This window comes from Sander lucioperca, chromosome 2, assembly GCF_008315115.2.
Source record: "Sander lucioperca isolate FBNREF2018 chromosome 2, SLUC_FBN_1.2, whole genome shotgun sequence".
In the NCBI taxonomy this organism is placed as follows: domain Eukaryota; kingdom Metazoa; phylum Chordata; class Actinopteri; order Perciformes; family Percidae; genus Sander; species Sander lucioperca.
The window spans coordinates 15030169-15048314 of NC_050174.1; the positions used below are offsets into that span (position 1 = coordinate 15030169).

General features: G+C 41.3%; 1 protein-coding gene across 3 annotated transcripts in view; it reads left to right on the forward strand.

Annotated features, from left to right (window-relative positions):
• Positions 1–18146, forward strand: part of homer1b (homer scaffold protein 1b) — a 22112-nt gene continuing 3966 nt past the window's right edge. The window contains exons 1-8 of one of the 3 annotated variants that reach the window (XM_031309129.2): positions 1–464; positions 5429–5585; positions 7385–7516; positions 9161–9253; positions 12145–12293; positions 17326–17482; positions 17725–17835; positions 17963–18043. In XM_031309129.2, coding sequence (XP_031164989.1) covers positions 445–464; positions 5429–5585; positions 7385–7516; positions 9161–9253; positions 12145–12293; positions 17326–17482; positions 17725–17835; positions 17963–18043 — 900 coding nt within the window. In that variant the 5' untranslated portion in view covers positions 1–444. Of the gene's footprint in view, positions 465–4866; positions 5586–7384; positions 7517–9160; positions 9254–12144; positions 12294–12590; positions 15316–17325; positions 17483–17724; positions 17836–17962; positions 18044–18146 lie in introns of those variants that run through there. The other 2 variants (XM_031309128.2, XM_031309130.2) reach the window with 2 other exon arrangements.

The following is an 18146-nucleotide window of genomic DNA, read 5'->3' on the forward strand; positions in this document are numbered from 1 at the left end:
AGAGAGAGAGAGAGAGAGAGAGACGCGGGTGGACAGTGTGATGCTGTGCGTTATCTAGTGGCTAAATGAGGGTTGTCTTCAGGCAGCAGGGCATCTCCACCCTTCCAGCGAGGATCTGTAATTTACACGACATCAGCAGGGCGCCTGTCGGACCTCCATTGGACTCTGCGCTGGATCTCCCACAGCGGCACTGCTGCTGCTCCATCACCAAACCCTCAACGCCAAAGGAGAAGGTCTGATATCCGTGCCATGTGCAGAACGACATGTATGTGTGATTTCATGCGGTGACAGCGGAGGGGAATGGACCAGTTGTCATCAAATTCCTGCAGACGCACCGACGGTGATACATCGAAGACTGTCGTGTAGAGAGAAGAGCTTCATACGCAGCAGCCAATCCGAGATATACGTTTTTATTGAGAGTGAAAAGGATCTGTGATCGCCTCCATGTCAACCTTAACAATGGGGTAAGTGTGATTATTATCCCACAGGGTGACTGAGTTCCCTTTCACTCCTTTCTGTATTCATATCAGCTGCGGCTGCTTCACAGGGTATGAACTTCCCTTCCATGGAAATCACACCACGCATAATGACCCGGGTGTATGGGTAAAAATGTATCACAGTCCTACATGATGTATAATAAACTTGATGGTGGATAGCTCAGGTAGGCTGTCTGACATGTGTGGTTGAGTGGTGATCTTCTGACGGCCTTGATGTGCTGCACACTAAAACAACACCTTTTGAGACATGTAATAAAGCAACTTATTCCTCTGAATATGCACTGTTTGGTAAAATTGAAAAAAAAAAACGCTTTAGGCCCAACATGCTGGCACACAAATGCTGGTGCAAAAGTGGCCCCATCATCAAACTTAGGATAATTGGGTTAAGTGGGTTAATATGCAATGATTCCCAAAGTAGGAGTATACGTTTTTTGGGGTGTTGTCACCAACATGAAGCAATCAGGCTTAAATTCAGTGAAAGAGTGAATACAAAATGCTGTTTTTTTCTAGGTCTCTCTGTTCCGCTATTTACTCCTCACCTACATTATACAGTTATGTAATTCTGAAAGAAGTTGAGTAACATAAGCATTTCTTCTCAAATATTCTCAGAGATCTGTGGACTGATGTACATCCTGTTCCGGGTCCTGCTGTAGAGAAGGTTTGGGAACTGTATAAAATCAGAAGAAGGGGAATGTCAGCAGCTACAATGCTGCACCAGGCTCTAATGACAGAAAGTGGCTTCCTGTCTCTATGGCAGCACATTGACTGCTATCTTACACATCAACAACAGGCAGCATTCAGTGATATATACGCCTAGTGCGCAGCACTGCTTATTTGCATGTCCCCTAACCCTGAGCTCAGCAGTCCATTCCCCCCACCAAGCCTGTCGTTCATTAATAGCTGTCTCTTGCAGTTCATTGTGATTAATTGCACAGCAGCAGGTTAACAATATGGCACAAGCTTGTTGCGATTGCAAGGCATCAGCCAAAACTCCTGCATTAACTATTTGCAATACACTGGAGGCTTCCCAGGGCCCACTCTGCCCTCCTACAGTGTGGGCAGCACATCATTCAGCAGCAGGCTCCCACTCAGCTTCAGCTCTCCACTGGGCTCTGTCACACTGGTGACTAAGTTACTGTTATGCAACTGACTCAATGACTCAATTGATCTACAGTGGAATAAATTGTAAACTGTGATTCAAAGCACTGCTACATACAGTGTGTGTATTAAAGTCTGAATATGTGCAGGTGCAGATGAGATAAAAGCATACATAGGTGCAGATCTGCTGTGTGGCTGCTTGTCTAGCAGTAATGGCACAGACAGATAGAGTCATATTTCACTTCAGGCCTTGTGGCTGAATACCAAGCTACTTAGAGCTCTAATGGTAATGGCACAGAAGAGAACATTAGTGTTGAACGAGAACTGGAGATGCCTATCAACACTTTCTCTGGTGTGCTCTCACTTCCTTGGCCAAATGCAATTAATGCACAGACGGACTCAGTTTCTCTCCCTGTCTTTGCCTGTTTGTGTGGGCGTGTGTGAGAGAGTGTGTTCACAGGCACATCTCAGGTCATCGAAGATGCTCCCAGTAAATAGAGCAACAGGGAGCTCTCTCATTAATGACCTCTCTCTACCTTAAATAAGACCTACTTGCCTTCAAGCTCTACTCTGTTGAATTAACATAGAACTCTGGAAACAAGGACAACTTCTGGAGAGAGGCGGGGTGGAGGTAGCAAGGGAAAGGGAGATCTCCTGAGATGGACTGTTTCATTATGCTTTTGTTTCACTGTGAGCGTTTGCAGAAAGAGGGGCAGCTGCAAAGTTAAAGGGGACACTGAAGTAGAAAATAAAATGCCGCCTTTTGTGGAATAAAATGAGTGTGTGTGTGTGTATGTGTGTGTGTGTGTGTGTGTGTGTGTGAGAGAGAGAGAGAGAGAGAGAGAGAGAGAGAGAGAGAGAGAGAGAGAGAGAGAGAGAGAAAGCTGTTTGGTTACACACTGTGACACGAAGACCGAGTGTCCACATCTGTGCATTAAACCCCTAAAGCACAAAAGGGCGCTATAGGCAACACCTGTTGCCACTCCTGGAACTGCAAATGTGTGTGTCTGTGTGTGTGTGCCACTCCTGGAACTGCAAATGTGTGTGTGTGTGTGTGTGTGTGTGTGTGTGTGTGTGTGTGTGTACTGACTGTAAATATTACCTAAGAAGCCCCACACTTAATGATAACTTAATATCACTTAATGATAACTGTTCACATTTGGATTATCTATGTATTTTTCATTCACCTCCATTGTACTGGGGCGGAGACAGAAATATCTTAAAACCTGGGCAAATAAAATCAAAACTATTATGGCTAGATGCCTAGAGGTAAGTGAGAAAATATGTTTTTGTTTTGAGCAGTCATAGTTCACGTAATTGTTAATACCACACTGTGTAGCAGTTCAGAGCTTCCCACTTCCTTTATCTTCTTCTCAGCGCTCTATCCTCTCCTACATTCATCACCTCCTCCACATTCTCCTCATCCCACCCTTCTTCTCTCACTTCATCACTCTCCCTCCCTCTCTCATTCTGTCTGCCTTCTCTCTCTCTCTCTCTCTCTCTCTCTCGCTCTCTCTCTCTTTGTTTTACCATTCACTTTCCATCACCTGCCCCTGTGTCACGCAGTACACTCTGTATGCCAAACACCCCTTCCCTTCCTCCTCTGTGTTTTTCCTCCCTCCTCCACACTTTCTCCTTTACAACTCATTCACATCCCACTAAAATTACACCTCGCTTACTTTTCCCCTCTTCCTCTCCATTCTCCTTTTTCCTCTTCCATTTCCTCTGACCATGTTCCACCTCTTATAGTGCGGGGAAGCTTTTGTTTTCACATTCACACTTTTGTATGCACTTCTTTCATGCACTGATGGAAGATACAGAGCATCTTAGGTGTTCCGTGCTGCTTTTGCTGCGTCCCAATGCAGCCTACATGTACTGTTCATCGCTAGAGTGTGAGAGGATCAACACACACTGAATTGACCTCCATGCAATCCCATAACCGGTTACTCTGACAGGCTATTGGCCCAGACCAGAATCGCTGTAGTGGGAGCATGTATGATAGGCCTGATACCTTTGTTGTTATGGATATGCCTGCTTTTGAGGAAGAAAAATATATAAATAGGTTATTGTTATATTTTGTAAGAAAGCAGCATTTAACTTGAATCACATTCCATAATTTATTGGGCTTTCTTTTAAAAGTTTGGTTGTAGGATTAAGTATTGCTTTTTTTTTCTTACAACTGGTGGGTGTTGTTTTGGAACAAAACTCTTTGGCACAGACGTTCATGTAAAAATCAAAGCACAAGAATGTTGCTGTGTTTGGTACAAACAAAATCAAGCACAAAATTTGCCGCAGCTCCGTCAAATTATGCAATGAAAAATGATGCCAGTTGCCAAGCGGCTATTGCACAGATCATACGGACAGGCCGTTGTGTGATGTGTGCTGGGAGAGATTTGAATGACTCACAGTTCCGCCACTTGGGACTGCTGTCGATTATAATAATTTGTGCACAGCACTCCACAAGCAGCTTTGCCCAGATTCACTCTCTGACTTCCTATACTCTCCACATTCCCCATCATTTTCTTTCTCTTGCTGTCGAAGTCCACCCCCCCCTCTCTCTCTCTCTCTCTCTCTGTCTCTCTCTGTCTCTCTCTCTGTCTGTCTGTCTCTCTCTCTCTCTCTTTCTCACTCCGTGTTTTTCTTTCTTTTCCAGTCTTGGCTAATCACACACAGGAGGGGTGTTGCCGTTGAATTTTAATATTCATTTATACAGCAAGCCTTTGATGTCCCCCATCACCCCCTCAGTGCAGTGTAAGCACTTCTCTATCTCCTGCTCTGCCAGCACTGCCAGCCCAGAATATCTCCCTCTGCACCCTGTGCTTTGAGTGTGTGTGTGTGTGTGTGTGTGTGTGTGTGTGTGTGTGTGTGTGTGTGTGTGTGTGTGTGTGTATTTGTGTGTGTACTGACTGTAAATATTACCTAAGAAGCCCCAACAATGAATGCTGGAATATATGAGGGCATGGTAAGAGCAAACCGAGGAGTGAGGGATAAACGGACAAAGGGTGAAGGTGTCGCATAAGTGACAGGTGATTGGATGGTCAAAAAAAACAAAGATGACTTAAATAATCCCAAATATTAATAGGGGTGAATCCTATTTGAGTGTCATACAGGGGTCAATAAGGAATTAAGTCATCTTAAACTGAGCCCTTCATGGAGTTTTGATCATCTAATGATCTAAGCTACAGAGGCACAAATCCATACACTCATGATAGACATAAATGCAGATTTATGATTCATCACTTTGGTGTCATAGTGTGTGTGTATGTTTATAAAGTATATGGGCATGTATTATGTATCTTTGTGGAAACTGCAACTCTGTGGGGTGTGTCTTTGGTAGTTAACTGTGGACTTCTGTCTATATTTAGCCTTAAACCCTCTCCTTTCCCCTTCTGTACTCCCCTGTGTGACCCTCGCTCAGTGCTGCAGGCATTTCCATATCAGAGCAGAGAGAGAGACAGCGCCGGCTTACACAGATTGAAAGACAGAAAGAGTTTCTGTTGAATAGCTGCATCCATTCAGTGTATTGGTTCACAAGTAGAGCGATAATGTATGAGAGGAAGTGTAGACTTTTGGTGTATGCGGGAACTCAGTTGTAGTTTGACGGCTCAGTTAGCTTGTTATCCATTTACACATGGCAACGAGTATATGTGGTAGTCCTTTGATAGCCTCTCTTACTGTGGTGTAACTATGGAGGATGGCGAGTTGGTAATTCGGTTGCCAGGGCGATCTGACTCACCTGTAGGAAATAGGAGTTGCGGTGCTGGTGGTGGGTTTGGTGAGACGTTGGTGTTGCGGCACAAAGAGGTTCATCACTTCTTCTTCGTCCCGTTCAGGGAGCAGCCCATCTACAGCACGAGGGCCCACGTCTTCCAGATTGACCCCAACACCAAGAAGAACTGGTTGCCCACCAGCAAGCATGCCGTCACTGTGTCCTACTTCTACGACAGTACGCGCAATGTTTACCGCATCATCAGCCTGGATGGCACCAAGGTGAGCAGTTGATTCTGATTATTACTGTAACCGTACACACTTTGTCGCACACAAAACAGATTTCTTTATACAGTACCCCCCCATTTTTTATTTCTGCCAACTGACATGGTTTTATAAAGATGTCAAACAGCCTTCCAGGAGATTTTAGTGGCACTGTGATCTACTGAGTGTTAATGATGTTAATAAGCTCTGCACTGGAATCTAATGTGCAAACACATCTTAAAAGAGGTCAGTGCTGCAGCCTGTCCCAAGACTGACAGCTCATGTTTCATTGTGTGTAGGTAGGTATGCAACTACTGTGTTTGTGTGTGCATGTCTGTGTGTGTCTGTCTGCACTTGAGAGTCCACACTTTATGTCTGAGGATATTCTTGTTAGAGATCCGGGAGGGATATTTCTGCTGGGCATGGTGTGATTTAGTTATGGAGAGAGGAGGGGTGAAGTTAAATGAGAGAAACAGATGACAGAGTGAAAAGATTGGTTGGTAAAAGAAATAACTAGTGCAGCAAAGACAGAAAAGTGTGAAGCCAGGTGATCGAGAAGGTCGGACAAATGTGAAGGACTGATGGGAGCAAAGCAAAGTTGCAGAGTTTGCATTCAGTGATCACCAACTGTGTGTGAACCATTTATGATGGGCAACTGAGCAACCCTCTCATATCGCACAGCACTCAATAGATAGTTGATCACTAAATTCAGCTATTGTGTAACACATAAATTCACTGACTGCTACCCCTCCCAAACTCATTGTTATGTATTAATGGAAACCAGAATGTCAACCATTACACAACACTGCTAATTAATCAGCCATTCATTTGTTCTCCATTAATGTTATTTAACAAGGGAGGCTGAATTATATAAGACCTAGAGGTAGCCTTCTATTTTAGCTCATGTAAATTAGAAGATATTTTTATCTAAGACCAGGTCCATTGGTTCCTATTGAAGATGTAAATCTTTAGAAACCAGTCATGAATATATATTTCATTTCTCTGTCATCACTCCTTTTGTGTGCATACATTAAATCACAGTCAAACTTAGCAGCCCTCTGTTAGCTTTCCGAAATGGATTTTATTGTGTTGGTGGGTGTCAGCCTGCACCACCGGAAGCTATGTACTGTTCTTTCAGGCTTCCCCTGTCTCTCACACATACATACAAACATAAACACAAACACAAAGCACATTTTTTCAGATGAAGTAAAGGGATGCAATATGATCAATTATATATTTTTTGATTAATTGATTAATCATTTACAGTAATCTATAGTGTGTCAGAAATACAGAAGCCCCAGGTGATGCATTAAAAAAAAATTGTTCAACCAAAGATATTCATTTCACAATGACATGAAACAGAGAAAAGCAGCAAATCCTCCTATTTGAGAAGCTGGAAGCATGATTATCCAATTTTTTGACGATAAAGGTTCTATTAATCGATTATAGCTCAATTAATTGGCTGATTCTTTTGGCAATGCTGCAATACTTTGGAGAGTCTGATAGGCACATGATTAAGACACTAATACCACCAGTTGCAGAAAGATAAAGTAGAGATACAGCTGAGGTTTTGTGTGAACTGTGTGTTGCAACAATATGTTTCATAGATATTGTCATCTGTCATCCTGATTTATGTGTGTGTGAATAATCTTCATTCAGAAATACAAAAATCAAATGCTTGGCTTTAAATTCTCCTTGCCTTTTCGTCTGACCCCCTTTATCTCTTGTACACACACACACACACACACACATATTAAACACACTGCAGTAATAAAGTGAATTTAATATGTTTTAAGTGTGTTGCCTTTGTCCTGCAGGCAATAATCAACAGCACCATCAGTCCCAACATGACATTCACAAAGACCTCACAGAAGTTTGGCCAGTGGGCGGACAGTCGAGCTAACACTGTCTACGGCCTGGGATTCTCCACTGAGCATCATCTAGCCAAGGTATCACACACACACACACACACACACACACACACACACACACACACACACACACACACACACACTATTGTTTATATCTTAAACTCCCCTTTCCCAATCATCTACCCCTTTGTACAACTATGTTCTATAAGTGGAAAATTCTGGAAATTTCTCGGCAGCCCAAAGATTGGCTTATAGGGGACACATCAATTTTACATATTGGTTTACATCGGTGTAGTTTAGTTTATTCCTTGAGAAGAACTATATGACTTTTGAAAACAGATGTATAATGTCTTCAGTGGCTCAGGAGGGAGCTCAAAGTGTGAGGAAATAACCATGATGATGTCACCAGGATCCTCTAAATTTAATCTTAATCTTAATTAGACTAGACTGACTAGACTGTAAAGAAAAAAAGCTTACAGTAACATATATAGGTAAACTGTATTTAAAGCTCAGCTCATAATCAAGCTTAAATCATTGTCACAAATCAGATCTTTTGTTTTGTTCATTTTCTCATCTTCTTGGCTAATGTAGAGCATGTTTAGTTTGACTGATTCACAGTGGTAATAACACTGTTGAGAGGAACTGTGTCTGGAGTGTATCAATATGCAGTTTTAACAGACACCTACCAGCCAATTAGAAGTATTTTTTGTGTTCTAAAGTTGAAATAATCAGATTCACTTCTCAGATAACTGCGGTACCAACACTCCTGAACCACTTACACTGAGAACTACTGCATTTAGATCACCGTACCAGAACTATAATTGCACTGAAGTGAAATGATATTGAGTTACGTATTGCAACTCCACTAATGGCAGACACAAGATCGGCTCCAGCAGCTCTGCCAATTTGATTTCCTCGCCACTCAGCCCTCTGCTGTACTGTATATACTAAATTACTCTGTAACACCGTGGGAGTAGTGTCGGTGATGAACCACACCCTAAAGGGACATTGGCAATATGGGCTTGTGTGGATGTGCCAGGGTGTTTATATTTGTTCAAATCCACTCAGCTGAGCTCACCTTACTGCTTCAGGCTCGCTGGATGTATCTGTGCTCTCGACTAAAATAACTCCTGAGATCAACTTCAGCCACTAGCAAATTCTGATTAAACAAAGCAACATTATTAACAAAAATCTCAACAAGGAAAACACAATGGCACAGTCTATTTTGTTCTGTGTGTGTATGCAAAAGTATAAGTATATCTGTAATAGAAGAGGTCACTAACAGTGACCTAGTTAGCTCATGTTTCTGCTAAGACATTATGGGTAAGGTAAAGTTCAACTGTGGATCTTCATTGGCAACAGCTTCTCCCTATCAAGTCAAGTCAAGTCAAGTAAAGTCAAGTCAAGTAGAACTTTATTTGTCCAAGAAGGGGCAATTGGTTTTGCAGCAGTGACCACACAAGATCAATACAAATACAACAATAAATAGCAAACATGTAAGAACAAAAAAAAAAAGAAAGATTTCCCCAGCTTCAAGACTGACGTATTACACACTGATCTGTGTGTGTGTGTGTGTGTGTGTGTGTGTGTGTGTGTGTGTGTGTGTGTGTGTGTGTGTGTGTGTGTGTGTGTGTGTGTGTGCATATATGGCTTTACTGAACAGATTAAACCACAGTATTGTATGAATTACAGTCCACACTGATGGCTGTCTTCTGTGTCCAGTTTGCAGAGAAGTTTGCAGAGTATAAAGAAGCAGCACGGCTCGCTAAAGAGAAGAGTCAAGAAAAGATGGAGATGGCCACGTCTCCTTCTCAGGTACGTTCAGTAGGCTATATTGTGTATAATAAAGTGAAGTTTAGAGGGGAAAATGTCTCTTTGAAGGAACTGCTAACAACTTATAGACATCTGAAACATGTGCAAAGGGGTCCCTACCAGACACTGCTTTTTTGTGAGGGTTCAAAAGCCAAAAAGGTCAGAAATGACTAATTTAATCTTTAAAAATCTATCGTGATTTATAAATTAATTGTATGTTTTTTATATGCATATATGCATATAAAAAACATATTTTTATACAAAAAATGTATTTATGTATCAATTTGTATTTTTTGGCTTATGAGTTTATATATATATATATATATATATATATATATATATATATATATATATATATATATATATATATATATATATATATATATTTATATAAACTCTTAAGCCAAAAAATAACCAGTAATTATCTGTCAAATAAATGTAAAAAGCACAATATTCTCTTCTGAATGTATAATGTATAATGAATCTATAAAGTAGCATACACTCATAAAGGTTTCTCAAAATTGTACTTAAGTGCAGTACTTGAGTAAATGTACTAAGTTGCCTTCCCCTGCTGCATGAACCCCTGGGAGATCAAGGCACTGAGGTTAACCTTCAGTTTAGTTTAGTTTTATTTTCTAAAAAAGCTTGTAAAACATCAACCCTGTTGTCTACAGTCAATTTATGAACATAATTTTTTTCAGGAAAAACTGGGCTATTAGAATATTTGTGCTGCAGTGAGGTTACTTGAATGTAAAAAAAAGGTTGTATGACCTTAAGAACAACAGTCCTGATATGATATACACCAGTGTGTGTGTACAGTTTCTGTGTATGTACTCTATCCACCCTATACATTTCAAGAAAAAGACAATGCTGTGTGTTAAGTATTTGTTTGCGTGGAATATGTAAGAAAATTATCTTGTTTCAGAGGAGAATCCCCAGAGAAATCTGTGCTTTAATCTAAGGGCTGTTAACAGGCTTCATGTCCTCGTCTGTTCATTATGGAGGCTAGGGGAGCAGCCCCCCGCTGTACTGCGGTCTATTAATGTACTATTAATGCTGCGGCCCACATGGGTTGAAATGCTACAGAATATTGTGCTTCCCATGAGAGGATGTTTTTTAATAAAGCCAAGTGAACAGCTTCACTCTCATCAGGGGTTAAAGGCTGTATATGTGCTGGCCACCGCCACACTATAGTGGTGACACTGGAGAGATTGCTGTTACTATAAAGGCTGCAGCCTTGCTGCTACAAGCCTGCAGTGCTCTCCTCAAGCTGCTCTGTTTCACTACTGAAAGTCACTGTTTTAACCTACATGCCTGCTGGCTTTCTTTCTAACCTCCAGATCCTCTCTTTTCTCTTCTATAAATATGCTAGAAAAAATTCCAGAGGACTTATTCCGCTAAAACAAGATGAGAAAACACAGAGCTAAATGCTTTATGCTGATCCCAATAGGCCAGACCCCAGTGGATGTGCATCATGAACAGATATTGAATGAATGTGAAGCACAAAATGTAGCTCTAACCATAATCTTTCTCTTATCTCTCACTTCCTTCTTGTCCATTAGAGACATACAGGCAGTGTCATTGTGCTATATATTGTGCCCAAGCCCTGAGTCTTAATAGCTTTGTTTTATGTACGAGCAGCAGCTAAATGATTTGTCTCTCGTATAATTCTGTGGTTGTATGGGATATAAAGATAAGCATTAATCTGTAATTCTGCAATTTCCCAGTGCTGTAGTAAGCTATTCAATGGCCTATGCATGTGGAACTGCTCACTAAAGACGCTCAAGATGCTTTTTACATGCACAGCAAGAGCTTTATGAGTGTGAAAGACAGCACCTCCACCACCACTAAAATACACACACACACACACACACACACACACACACACACACACACACAGACACACACACACACACACACACACACACACACACACACACACACACACACACACACACACACACACACACACACACCTCTCTGTGATTTCTCATGTCAGGAGAAGGATGATCCAAATTAATGTATGCAATTTTCTTTTTATCTTGTTGCCATCTCTGGTAATAAGAGGTTGTTAATTATTACACCTTTTATAAATTACAATTAAGTTAATTATAGAGGAGTTATTATAAGTCAATTTCTGTAAGTGCTGTAGGACTGAAATGATTAGTTGATTAAACAATCAGTGAATTTACAGAAAATAATTGAGAACCATTTTGGATAATAGCTTAATTGTTAAAGTCATTTATCAAGGAAAGATATCACTGGATCCTGCTTCTCGAAACATGTTGTAATCGTAATATAAATAGTTGTTAGCTACAAGCAGTGCTCTATATTTTCTCATGCTAACTACTACCCAGTTCTTTTCTATTTAATCTAAACAAATCACTCTTTCTGTTTTTGGTCATGTTAAACGCACCATTTCTTGTACGCTTAAGGCTGTGTCTCTGGAAAAAGCATCCAGACACCATTAATAACTAAAAATGTAGGAGATGTAAGCTTTTTTTATTTTTTTTTAACCTTGATTTATCCAGGTAAATCGATTTATTTATCCAGGTAAATCTCATTTGCAACGACGACCTGTCACATTCACACATTCATACCTGGAAGCTGCTCGGTACAACCACAGTCTGATCTGCTGGCCGCTGAGCAGCTCTACTGGAGCAGTTTGGGTTAAGGGCCTTGCTCAAGGGCACCTCAGTGGTGGTAATGAGGGAGGGACAAGCGCTGCTTTTTCACTTTCCCTACCCAGATTTTAAAATGATTTCACAATGCTTGCCATATCTAGTCACAATGACTAACATTGTAAAGAAGAATACACTGATTAAAATAATTCAGTTGTGTTTTATTGATTATTTGATAGTAGTAACAGCTGAACAACTTTATTTCACATGTAGGAGTCTCCAGGTGGCGAGCTCTCGTCACCTTTGACCCCAGTGACTCCGCCCATGGAAAACATCAATGGCACAGATGACATCTGTGACACGACTCCCAACTCAGACACGCGTCCAGAGCCGTCTCAGAATGCACTGGCCTTCGCACACAGGTACATCCCACATTGTAATGTGTTCACTGTCCCTGTTGTCCTGTTTACTACAGTACAGATGTAAAAGTCTGACCACACACACTCACTGTCACATAGATCACACACAAACAATACTACAATAGATTCATTATTATGATTTCTTTTACTATTCTGTTTGTCTGAGGCACAGAAGTGTACACCTTTCTTCCTCTATGTCTTTCTTTTCGTCTGTGTGCACCTACTGTATATATGTTGCATGTCAGCATGGTAGTGAACTCCCTCTATTCACTGCTGCTCTCTCGTGTTTTTCCTCTCTAGGGAGCAGTATAAGACTTGTCGGGTCTGCTCTTTCTGATAGGGATGTCATTACAAGTCCTGAAAACTGCAACATCATAACTACACAAAACAAAAAAATGTTTAGGCACAAACTTTCCCAAAAATAGGAACCTGATTGCAGGTCAGCAACAGGGAGGGCCTTCTTTACAAACCTGGTGCACTGCCTGTTTACTAACTGCTAACAATTAAGGTAAAACAGCACGCCATCATTCCAGACAGGAGGAATATTGGTGCAATGAATTATATCAGTGACATTTTTGCTCACACGCTGTCACTTCACATGGACCATGTTACTTCGAGTGTTTCTCAGGAATAAGGAATTATTCAAGTTATTATTTTGTCCACTCTAAGCATGCTTGTTAAAGAAACTCACATATATTTATGGTGATATATGTTTGCCTACTGCAATGCAATAACATCTTTTTAATTGAAAATTCAAATCTTTTGACTTTTATGGTGTTTGGTGCATTACGTAGGAGTATGTGACGGTGTCACTTCTATGCATGCAGCACTACTGTTACACTGTATACATTCCTACTGTTTTTGTGTCCTGTCAGCAGATTGATTATTGAAATGGATAATTCATATTCTCTGTGATTGTCAATACTGGTTCATATTTAGTGGATTGTGTAAGATAAAAAAGGGTCAAAGTTCCATGTAAATATTTTTGATTTGTATAATGTCTCTCTGAAGAGTTGTGTGGTTGTGAGGTTCACCAAAATGGTGTTGATGAAGCGTTTTAATGTAAGACTTATATAACATACTGTGGGGTAGTGGGAGGCAGAGAAAGACAGACAGGCCCGCAGAGTGTGTGTGTGTGTGTGTGTGTGTGTGTGTGTGTGTGTGTGTGTGTCAGAAGCCGGAGAGAGCGAGAGAACGACAGAGAGGTGAGAGGTGCATTGTATAAACTCTATGCATGAGTCACTGATATACCTAAACATTCTCCAACTGCACACACACTCACTAGAACAAATAAACTGAACAGAAGAGCATGGAACAATGAGTTTGAATCATTTCAGTGAGTGAAGTGTTTTTTCTCAGGAGAGAAAAATGTCCCTATTATCTACTGTGACCTGTACACAGGTCTTTTCATTTGTAAAATCTTTGTAATCTTGTGCCACTCATTTTAATATTTCTCTGGCTGCGATTCTTCTTAATTAAAGATATCAATCAATCGCTTAATGTATTATCATTCTTTTTTGCTTAACTATGGGTGTCTGAGAGAAGGCTTAGAACATTTATTTAGATATTTAAAGATAATTGTAGAGATCTTTAAAGGTATTATTTATTAGTGTGTTAAAGCCTGTAAAGCTGTGACAAGCTCAAGTGCAGATGCTTAGAAATCCCTACCGCTACATCATGAACTCTGAAAGGCTACACAGATCTGAGTGTGCAGCGAGAGCATAATGTAGAGAGGACACCCACTGCCTGCTGCAGCATTGCTGCTGATGTGTCTATTAATGCTGCATGCGTGGGAGACCGGGTCGACTCTCCACATTCAAGATGGCAAGCAAACCTCAGTCTCACATTTTCTCAGAGGCATATGCAGAGAGTGTAGATGCTAGGACAGCCCAAATATTTTACCACATAACTCTCCCTATTTCTATCTGTTCTCTCTATGATTCATACTTCTTCTATTCAATATCGTCCATGGACATCATCTCACATGTCCATCACCTCTTACAGTAGCTCCATCAGCATCTCATGTGCCTCAAGCTGCAGTGAAAATGTTTTTTCTGTCAATTTGTGTAATGGTGTATAAGCTTATTGTTGATTTAATAGCCACAAGAAAAGAATAAAAATGTTTATAGTGTACTTTAATGTGTTTACTTGTATATTACCTCATGTGGGTTCAGACCCACATATAGAAACACACCTCTACACACAGGTGTTTGCTGTTTTTTTTTGCACCAGACCTCTGTGATGGTCTTGGTTTGTCTCTCTACCATGTGTCTGGAATTAGATGAGGACTTATCACCATAACATATACACCACACTGCTGCTTAGCGGGGCTGTGTAGGCCGGTTTGTGTAGGTGCATAGGGCAGAGGAAGAGAGAGGAGGATGAGGGTGCAGGGCCGTGAGAGGGTTTTTTATATTCCAGGATGTAGGCGTGTTTGTCAGGTCTGCGGTGGAGTTGTTGAATGGTGTTCTGAATATTGGAAGACCTTTAGTTGGGACTGCCTTGGCTGTATGTGAATGGTCTTCTAGTGTTGGAGGATGCAGGCGTCTGTCGGTGGGTTTGTGTGAATGAAGACGGTGCCGATGTCATACGTCAGGGTGCCACGAGCCTCCGTTCCTCCATTGCTGCCATGGCAACCGCTCTTTCTCCCTGCTTTTTGAAGTGCTATGCGAGGAGGAAGAACCTACCTGACAACGCACAGTGGTCAGGACACGGCAGAAACACAAGAGGGCTGTAGAAAAACCTTCAAACCTTGTGTTTGGTAGCTTTATTGAGCCTGGCAGGAGAATTCTACTTAACATTGTGAAGTAGTAAAACACAAAACAGAGTGTTGATGTTTTATTCAAGAGTCATGGTGTATTGACAGTGTGTACATATTATGTTAAAACCACAAAAAACATTCAGAATTTAATAAAATAAAATTTAACCAATTAAAACAAAGTAAAATGCAATTAAAAAAAAGTAACCCGACACCCCAAAAAATCTGATCCTGTGCTGTTTTTTGTCATGACAAATCTGCTTTGGTTGGCAGAATATTGTTCACATGAAACAGATAAAAACAGATATACTAAATATTAAACTCTGTAATACTGATGCAATATTCTCTACCAAATACAGACTTTTTAAATGTATTCAAAAGCAGGGCAAAAATTGCCTAACAATTTCAAGCAGATACAAACAAGGAAGTAATTGCTCTTCAGTTTAACATCACAATTGGCTCTTGCATGACTAGAAGTGGAATTATAAAAAGAAAATGACATAATGATCAGCAAATATAGAAAATATGATTAGCTAATAAAATCCTCATAAGGCATTTGTATTGTGTAAATAATCACATTATCTTTACAATCAGCAGTTCCTTGAGACAGTAGCAGCTAACTTACCCTCCACGTGTCTCACACACCTTCAGCTCTGCTCTGCTGTCCTCAACAAGATGCCCCCCTTTCAGCCTTTCCACTCATTTAATGAAGACGAACACCAGTGTCAAAACATCTTGCACTCTTCTCTCCTCTAATTCTCCCTCCATCGCTCTCCTATGCTTTCTCCGTCTGTCTCCATCTGCACATCTTGACGTCTCGCCTGCTCTCCTGCTCTCCGAGCTGCTCGCTGCTGTGTGGGGTTTATACATTGGCGGGGCTGTATGCCTTGGTGACAGCATCGCTCCATGTGTGTGTGAGTGGTTGTGTGTCAGTTAATATGTGCATGTGTAGGATGAAGTGTCGTCTCCCTCCTATGCGTCACACAGGCAGACACACTTGCACTTACAGAGGGGGTGGCTGTTGTGTAAGAACTGAAGGTGCCGTGGGAGACCTGTGTGAATTACATCTGAGGTTTTCACTCTTTTACACTTCACAGAGTGGGCGTTATGACATAGTGGAGTACTGCTGCAGTGTGAGAATATATAGTGTGTGTGTGTGTGTGTGTGTGTGTGTGTGTGTGTGTGTGTGTGTGTGTGTGTGTGTGTGTGTGTGTGTCAGTGAGGGGGCGGAACAAAACTGAAAACAACATTGTTATGGGTCATACACAGACCCTCATCACTCCTTGAGCGAGCTAAGCTTCCTTTTGTGTTTTTCTGTGTATGTGGTTCCACACCACTGTGAGGGATTTCTGTCAAGTATGTGGGAGTAGGAGCTCCTTTTCAAAAGTACTTGACTCAATGTCAGTACTTGACAATGTTTAGGTCTCTCATACATTCTCCCGCCCAATTCAGACATTATGTGAGAGACAGGGAGTGGGCATTATGTAAATCTTAAATTAATACCGCAGTGCTCATATCTAAATGGGAAGATGCGCAACGGAAGCATTTACCCTCCAGAAAGTTGAGTTTGTACCTATATCTAATATTACACTTCAACCCTGAACTATCGACTACCCAGACCATATGCAGCCTTTTTCTCCCACACATTCCGCTCCATCGTGCAATTAAATCACATTCAATCACTTCTCCCTTATCTCTCATTTCATCTTCTCATCTGTGAGTAGCTGGACCAGATTAGGCTCCAGCCAGTCTGAGGATATAATCTCAGATTACAACTCATGTGGCAGACAGATGCTTTCACAGATACAGGCCAGGAAGTGCCGACCTCCAACTTGAGTGCCCGCTGAAGCCTTTGTCAGCTGTCAGTGCTGGCGTAAAGATGGATGGAAGCATTATTTTTGAATGGGCCCCACATGCTTCACCTGCAAAATGTCAATCAAAGAAACCCAAAGACTCAAAACGACCACAAAGAAACCCAAAATGATGACCAATAGACACACACAACCACAAAGAGATGCAAATTGAACACAAACTAGATTGTCTTGAGCCCAAGGAACCATTGTCTCAAAATGATGGATGGATGGATGGATAGTTACAAACAATAATGGTTGTGATATGCTGTGAAAAAAATAAACCTTCACATTCACAACTCAATTTTGCAGAATCAGACATCGAATTTTCAGATATACATATCTTGCATCTATTGCATGAAAACATGAGCACTTATCTTATGTTGCTGCGGTAAACTGACAGTATGAACGTCCCTGTGTTCTGCAGCCCTGTCATGACAAAACACTGGGAGGCTGAGCTGGAAGCACTAAAGGGGAACAATGCCAAGCTCACGGCAGCTCTGCTGGAGTCCACAGCCAACGTCAAACAGTGGAAACAACAACTGGCTGCCTATCAGGAGGAGGCCGAGAGACTACACAAACGGGTGAGGGACGGGGCACAGGAATGCTTGCTTGTTTTCATGTGTGATTAATTCATTCACATCAAATGAGAGGGATCATTTGGATGGGATGGTGTGAAGCCAAGATGAGAGGATGCAAAAACAGAGAGGATGAGGGAGAGTTAAAAAGAGGTAGTCTGGAAATAAAAGATAAGCTGAGATCATGATAATGTTGTGTCTTTCTCTCTCCATGGATCTAACATTTGATCTCCATCTTGTCCTTTTAGGTGACGGAGCTCGAGTGCCAGAGCAACCAAACCCCGGCTATCAAATCCCAGAAGACTGAACTCAACCAAACCATAGAGGAACTGGAGAATATGCTAAGGGATAAAGAAGAGGTGTGTGTGTGTGTGTGTGTGTGTGCATGTGTGTGATAGGGGGGAAGTGCCTTGCTTGAAATGTAATAGCTCATGCAGCAACACCCTACATGCTACACAGCCTTTTAATCTGTTTTATGTCCTTCAGGAAATGGAAAAGTTTAAAGAGGAATTGGAAAACATGAATGACCTGATGGAGCAGAAAGACACCCTTACTCAGAAACTTGAGGTGAGTGATACAAAGACGCATTGTACATACAGTATAACTGTTTCCCAAATTATCAGCTTGCCCTGTGTCATTACCTCCTAATGACACAAACCTGACAACAATG